At 33.9% G+C, this 7,367-nt stretch overlaps 1 protein-coding gene across 1 annotated transcript; it reads left to right on the forward strand.

The window, feature by feature from the left end:
* The first annotated feature begins 586 nt into the window (after positions 1-586).
* On the forward strand, positions 587-6,955 carry LOC127858715 (WSC domain-containing protein 2-like). The gene is made up of 5 exons (XM_052395947.1): positions 587-676; positions 2,600-2,778; positions 3,752-3,882; positions 4,896-5,031; positions 6,650-6,955. The coding sequence occupies exons 2-5, from the start codon at positions 2,607-2,609 to the stop codon at positions 6,658-6,660; spliced, it is 450 nt and encodes a 149-aa protein (XP_052251907.1). The 5' UTR covers positions 587-676; positions 2,600-2,606; the 3' UTR covers positions 6,661-6,955.
* The last annotated feature ends 412 nt before the right edge of the window (positions 6,956-7,367 follow it).

Below are 7,367 nucleotides of genomic sequence, written 5' to 3' on the forward strand. Positions count from 1 at the left end.
TTCGCCTATTTGTAGATTTACTGACTTATGTATGAAATTGACCGAACAATTTGCATTACTTTGTAATTGGGTCGCCAATATATATGATCCGTGATGATTCAATACAATCTATCGCGTGGTTCTAGCGGAAAAGTCGTCAGACGAAAAAGTTCTGGCTCGCTGAGACCCACGGACTGGCGGATGATACGGTATCCTAACAGCTCCCACGAGCACGTTGTGCTCTTATGTGCACACAATGCTCTTATCGCCAGTGACTCGTCGGTTTAAGAACCCGTTTACTCAAAAGACTAACACCTTAACCACTCTTACGCTGTGGCATATACTGTGGATTAAAACATGTTAATTCCATGCATTAGTAAACGTGTTGACAACAATACAACAATTTTGACAAATGCTAATTTGTGCACAGGATCATTTCACTGAGAACTTGATGAAAATTACATATTACTATTATAAAATTTTAAATATTTAACGTATTCAGTATTTGCATGTTGTTTTGTTAATATTGCTTTTTTGTTGTTTGTTGTTTACTCATGCTGTATGATATGAGAGGCGACACACCAATCGCAAACGGGAAGTGTTTGTTCTTCCTGATCGAAAACCATTATAAACCACAGTGATAATTGCTGTTCAGAATACTGGACCGTGAACAATTACAAGGCTACACGCATCATACGTATGTTGCTTTATTTATTGATATACATTTCTTGTTTACATTTACTTCGAAATGGTTGTGATTTTTTTTATAAGCGTGTACTATAATATTATTTTAATGAGATAAATATGTATTGCAGTAGTAAGATGCAATTTCTTTATGTTATCTGTGCCGATGTTAAACAAAGAAGCCGTCTTACGGAAATCAGTATTTTTAAGTATAAAAGTCTCGTTCATCCTTGCTCTCATGCCTTATTTTAAATGACATATGTTTTAGTAAGAGACCCTTTACTGTGACTTGATTCTCACAACAACTCATTGGATATTTTGTATAGTCATTATAACATGGTTATTTCAACGTACTTATACAATGTTCACCTTCGTAAGTTTTTTTTTTTTAGTTTAGAGAAGGAATATACTTTTATTATACCTCTCTTGGTCGCCATATGAATCCACGTTCTCTCTCTGTAAGTAAACCTATATCCATATGTTTTCCTTTTAAGTAAACTGAATACATTTCATCAATTGTAATAACATTTTTGTGGGGGGTCGCCAAGACACAGTGTAATACCATTAAACGAAAAACATATAGGCAAATACACATACATCTCTTAAGCAACCATGTTGGATAATAAAACATAAATTCTTCTTAATGTGTAAATGATAGACAGGGATCTTAAAACCAACACGAATCAATCATAACATAACATAGTTCTTTTTCAATGTCTACCTCGATACCCTGTTGTTTCAAAAGTATGAACTCGTAACCTCGGGTATGCAACCCTTAACGTGACTTGGGATTTGGTTCGATGCCAAATACTTGTGTAAGAAATACTGAAGTCGACAAAGAAACTAAGCCACCATGCATATGTCAAGCAGCCATTATTTGGTACAGTCAGTGTTCGAATCTTATATTGTTTAAATATTGATTCTCGTACACCAGGTACGGAACCAAAGCATATTCTATAGAATGATACGACTTGCATAAAAGTCATGTATCTAACAGTTAATACCCGACAAAGTAAGTGTTCGAATATAACATATACAGTTTACTCTCGTTGGCTCGAACTCGCTTAGCTCGAATTTCCGTTAGCTCAAAGTCTTCTCGACGGACGAATGTTCGTCGTGTAAATTCTTATAAATTGTTGTAGGTTTGCCAGAATACGCGACGGTCGAATTTTCTTATGGCTGGAGTTCACTAAGTCTCGGTCAACATTTTACATAATTGTGTTTGGTTGGCTCCAATCGCTTCAAGGAACATACAGTAGATTACTGATTAGGCGCGCTTAATTAGTGTCATCCGATTATTTATTTTACAGTTGTTGCAAACTTGTAAATACATAGTTTATATTAGGAATGTTTGGCTCGGAGTTCATATTGCTCGAATTTACGTAGTAGTAGAAGTAGAAGTAGAAGTAGTAGTAGAAGTAGAAGTAGTAGTAGAAGTTGCAGTAGTAGTAGTAGTAGAAGTATAAATGGTAGTGGTAGTAGTAGTAGCAGCAGAGTAGTAGTAGTAGTAGTAGTAGTAGTAGTAGTAGTAGTAGTAGTAGTAGTAGTAGTAGTAGTAGTAGTAGTAGTAGTAGTAGTAGTAGTAGCAGTAGTAGTAGTAGTAGTAGTAGTAGTAGTAGAAATAGCAGTAGAAGTAGTTGAAGTAGCAGTCGTAATGGTAGTAGTAGTAGTAATGTGAGGAGGATGAGGAGGAGAAAGAGTAGTAGTAGCAGTAGTAGTAATAGTAGTTATAGTATTAGTAGTAGTAGTGGCAGCAGCATAAGTAGTAGTAGTAGTTTAAGTAGTAGTAGTAGTTGTTGTTGTTATAATAGTAATATATACAAGTTAATGTCAGACCTTTTAAAAATAAAAGGTGTATATAATATAATATAATTTTAATTTGAAAAAAAAATCCACATTTAATTTTAAATAATGTTAATTAGACGCTTGGTTTCAGTTCCAAGATGTTCTTCGGCGTTGTCATATCATCCTTCGTCGTGACCATTGTGGCTGCCAGTTGTGTGACCAATCCGTGCCAAAACAATGGCACATGTAATCTCCCTCATTATACAGGCGACACTGCACTCTATTACTGCAGATGTACATCCGGCTGGGAAGGACGTTATTGCAAGGACCGTAAGTAATTTGTGTTATTGTCAATGAAACTAATGAAAGCTGTAGACAAGTGGAGGCTCTCCGTTCATGCATCAACGTTAAATATTACGTTTATAATATATACAATATAATCCTTTGAGAGTGCAGAATAGATAGAGATCGATTTTGCCTTTTACAGTCATACAAGTTGGTATGATGATTACTGAGGATAAAAGGGAACCACACTTGAGGTAAACAGGTGATTGGTCAACGTCACAGACTCTTTACATGAAATTCGCTTTACACAGAAGAATCATTTCATTTTGTACTTGTCCAACGGTCGCTTTGAGTGTAAAAATACCCAGTTAGATTTTAAATTATTAAAAAAATTATTTCTGTAAAAAAAATTCAAGAAAGGAAGATTTTAATATCAACCAGCTCAATATTCAAGGTGGTCACTGGGGTTAAGATGATTTTTGTACACGGATCCAAGTGTTGGCATGTATTTTTAAAGTAACCTTTCCAAACGGACTATTTGCATAAAAAGCTGGGAGTCAATAGTGTTTTTAGGCACGCACATAACATCACACTCTAAAACATTTGAAAACATTAGAAAACATTTACATAACATTATAAAAAGGGCTTTTTCTCAAATAATTCTAAATGCTAAACGATACAATAGTTATTTAATAAATCAAATATGTATCACTGTGTTTAGTAAGTATAAAACACATAATTCCAATATAACTTGGATTGAATTCAAATAACACGTTTTAACTACATGTATAGTCACTGACGTATCATTATATTTTTTAAGATTTTGCACAACATATAATAAAAACGTTCGAAGTTGAATATGTGTATTAGTTCTACCTTATAAACTAGTCAAGAACATAAACCGCTAAGAGGTTCACGGTATTAACCAAGAAGGTATTCAAAATAAATGTGATGCAAAATGGGGATTGTGAATTTTGTTAATTGTATCGCAACTTTGTCAAAGTTCATTTATTTACAGCTTTCCGGTACATCGGATGCTTTGAGGACAGTGTTGCCCGTATCATGCCAGTCATGCTCCCATTGTCACGGTCGAACTCGCCGTTGGAGTGCGCCGCTCGCTGCCATGGTTACCCTTATAGCGGCACACAGGTCGGAAAACAATAGTGTTCAAATGGGTAACCGAAATAAAAACAGAATCCGCGGATCAAATACCCGCGGATCCGGATCAATGTATCTGAGAACTATACCGGTTCAGGTCGCTAGTTACGAGGTAGAAGATTATATGTTTAAAGCGTAGATAGATAAAGAAAGTGCAAACATGTATATCAATTCCTAATATTCATAAATAAGTAGAAGTGACGAACAAAAATCATTAATGTCGAGTATTATCTGATATTCAAATCCAAACATGGCGACGTTCTTATTCGAAACATGAAAATCAACTTCATCGTCAAAACGGAAATCAGATCTGACAGTAAAGGTTATTTTGGTTTCTCCCCTCAAAGTAAGAGACTCGTTATTTTTGCTTTGCGAGTTATTGTTTCTGTATCTTGTATCGCTGTTTTAAGTAAATGATTTAATGAATGATAAGGAAAGCCTTTGGATTTCGATGTACTCGAGCTAAAATAAATAGGTTTAAACTAAGTAAATGATTGTAAATATTGATAATCTTGATATGCAATAATAGAATGTGCTTATTACGTTCAAAAATATTGTGTATATCTTATAAGTAGTTATATGCTGTTCAGTATTCTAATCATAATTACATGTAAATAAATCAAACTAAAAGAAACTTATTATAACATTCTATATAATCTTACATGACAAACAATTTAATATGAAATGCGCTAAAACATGGTATGAAAATTAATGTAGTTATATTTGAATTACCGTATAACATATCTGACCCGACCCGACCCGAATTTTGTCGGGAATTTAAATTTTCACCCGCCGTCTCGACCATAAGCATATTTTTGCCCCGTGAGAGCCCTAGTTAACAAGAGGTGTCAACAGAGTGGACAATCGTTTGGTATCTTAAATCGGAATAACAACAAAGCCGGTCAAGAATAAATCAAAGAATTGCCAAAGGGGCTTCATAGATTTTAATGGGCAATTAAACAAAATCAATTGTAAAATGGACTTATATATATGTTGTGTTTTAGGACGGCATTGAGTGTTTTTGTGGACACTATCTGAACGCCAAGAAAAGGAAGGATTCCGAATGTAACATGGCCTGTCCTGGGGACAACAGTCAAAAATGCGGAGGCAGCTGGCGAATGAGCGTCTACAGCAACATGGGTATCATTTTTTACTTTGGTCAAACGCCCTTCAGCTAAAACGAAGACTGGATGCACGAGAATCACCATGATCCCTCTGTCTTTTAACATAATTTTTTCCGACGCAACACTCCTACACTATTTCTGTTCGTTATAACATTAATGTTATGCCTTGCTAGAAGAAGTAGTCTTTCGCTTAATACATCAATTAAAACTCTCAATTATTTCTTTATCATATTTAGTTGTTAATATAAAATTGTCCTTATACTTCCTTAATAGTTGAATTAATTATGCTGCCGTTTCAAATACGAGTTTTTATAACATAATTGTAACATTTATACACAAAACGACATACGGACGGTGTCGGGTGTTGTTCGTCAATTCTCTAAAGAGCCTTAACTGTATCAATCATGAATTTTATTTATTCAATACCTTTATCTGTGCGTACAATAACGAAGTAACATTTTGTTCAATAACATATTTTAGTCCTTACTTTTTACGTTTTTGTATTCCCTTTCCGTGTATTGGTTGCAAATGGTATTAAATTGCTGAAATAGTCAACTGTCTAGTTGTAGGCATAGTATTTCTTAATTTCCTATTTCCGTGTGTCCAGCAGAACAATAGCATTTTGTAAAACTGTCAAACCATATCTTTTTTCTAATTTATGGAACAACACATTTCTGAGTATAAAGCAACAAGGATATACGTATGAGCAATGGTTATAACACTCATGTCCATATGTTATTATATTGTTTTATATCTCTGTGTTTTCATAAACACAGACACACTTAAGTTTAATATCAGTTTTTGTAGAAGATTTGTATATCCCATTTTTATGTACATTATTACTAAGCTAGAATCTGAGTTACAGTTTGCATGGTATTAGTACATATACCCTGCTACGTTGCCCTAATCTTTCATTCAAACGGCAAAATTGAATAAAACTAATAAGGCATTTTAAAAAAAGCTTAATTTGTTACATCAGATTTAACATATCAGCAACAATTGTTATGCGTTGCTCACGTGTGCAATGCACAGGATGAGCGTTTGGAAGCGCGTTTTGTTCGTTGTCCATCGTCTGTAAAAAGATTCAGTTTTTAAATAAATGTCTCTGAAATCGCAAGGGTCAGGTTTTAATTTTTGGTTATATTGTATACTTTATTTCTCTTATACGTTTATTCAAATCAGGCCCTTCTGGTAAAAAACTGGCCATGCCACAGGGGTCACATGATTTATTTAGGCTTATATAGTAGATTACTTAAATATCTTCTTCTCTCAAAAAATGTCCCAAAGCTTTGGTATTTGTATACAATATCTTATAGAAGTCATGTACACAGTTTGTTCCCATAATGTATCTGGAGTCATATGTAAAGTGTTTTCTAAATATGCCCTTACTGCCAATACTGGTCCCATGGGCCAAAATGATGTTTACAGACTTGTATCGTAAATTACTTCTCCTTGAGCGCACATATATTTCCATGTATACATTTTATCGTCAGAAAAATATTACAAGCAAAGCAATTTCGATGCGATAACAAATTTTCATTTGTGTTAATTACTGTATGAATGTTGAGCAACAAAAACAGAGTTCTACTCTGTAAACGAACATACCACAATTTGAACATGTTTTTTTTTTACAGCCGAGAAATGAGTCGACTCATGAAAAAAGAAAATCGTTGCTCGGAATAAACATGTGTGAGCTGATACAAATAGCCGGAAGGATACTCTTCGATCTTTTAAAAATGTTTGCTTTCGTTTTTTTACAGAACATTATTGAATAGCCATTTACTAACTGCATGATTACAGGGAATTTTTTTTGCTGAGCAGTTTACGGATGTTTTTTCGTGAACAAAAGTTTTTACTTAGACACATTAAACTGACTTCAATTAACTTTTATAATACATAGGAATGAATGTTATAAGTATGGAAATGATAACAAAGAACGATTCTTCTATGTTTATGTATTTTAACAATAAAAGCTTTCTTCTGCAAATCAATGTGTCATTGTTTATTACGCACTTATAATAATATATCATTTTTTTCTAAAATAAGTGTCTAGAAAAGAACAAAAACAATAACGACAGCAAATCGCATAATACATAACACTTCAGATACAAAAAATATCACAAAAATTATCTGTAATGACACCATTTGGATATCTTTCAGAAGTTGATCAGGCACAATAGAACATTGAACGTAAGTGTCCTCACCGTATAATTTCTGTTCAGACCACCAAATGTTATTTGCAAGTTGCAACATATAACTATCAGTCAGATGACGCAAATCGTGGACCGATTATTCCAGAGCGATACTCAGGGCTGTGTGATTAGAATGTTAGGATTAAACACATCAGACAGT

Source organism: Dreissena polymorpha, chromosome 14 (genome assembly GCF_020536995.1).
Source record: "Dreissena polymorpha isolate Duluth1 chromosome 14, UMN_Dpol_1.0, whole genome shotgun sequence".
NCBI lineage: Eukaryota > Metazoa > Mollusca > Bivalvia > Myida > Dreissenidae > Dreissena > Dreissena polymorpha.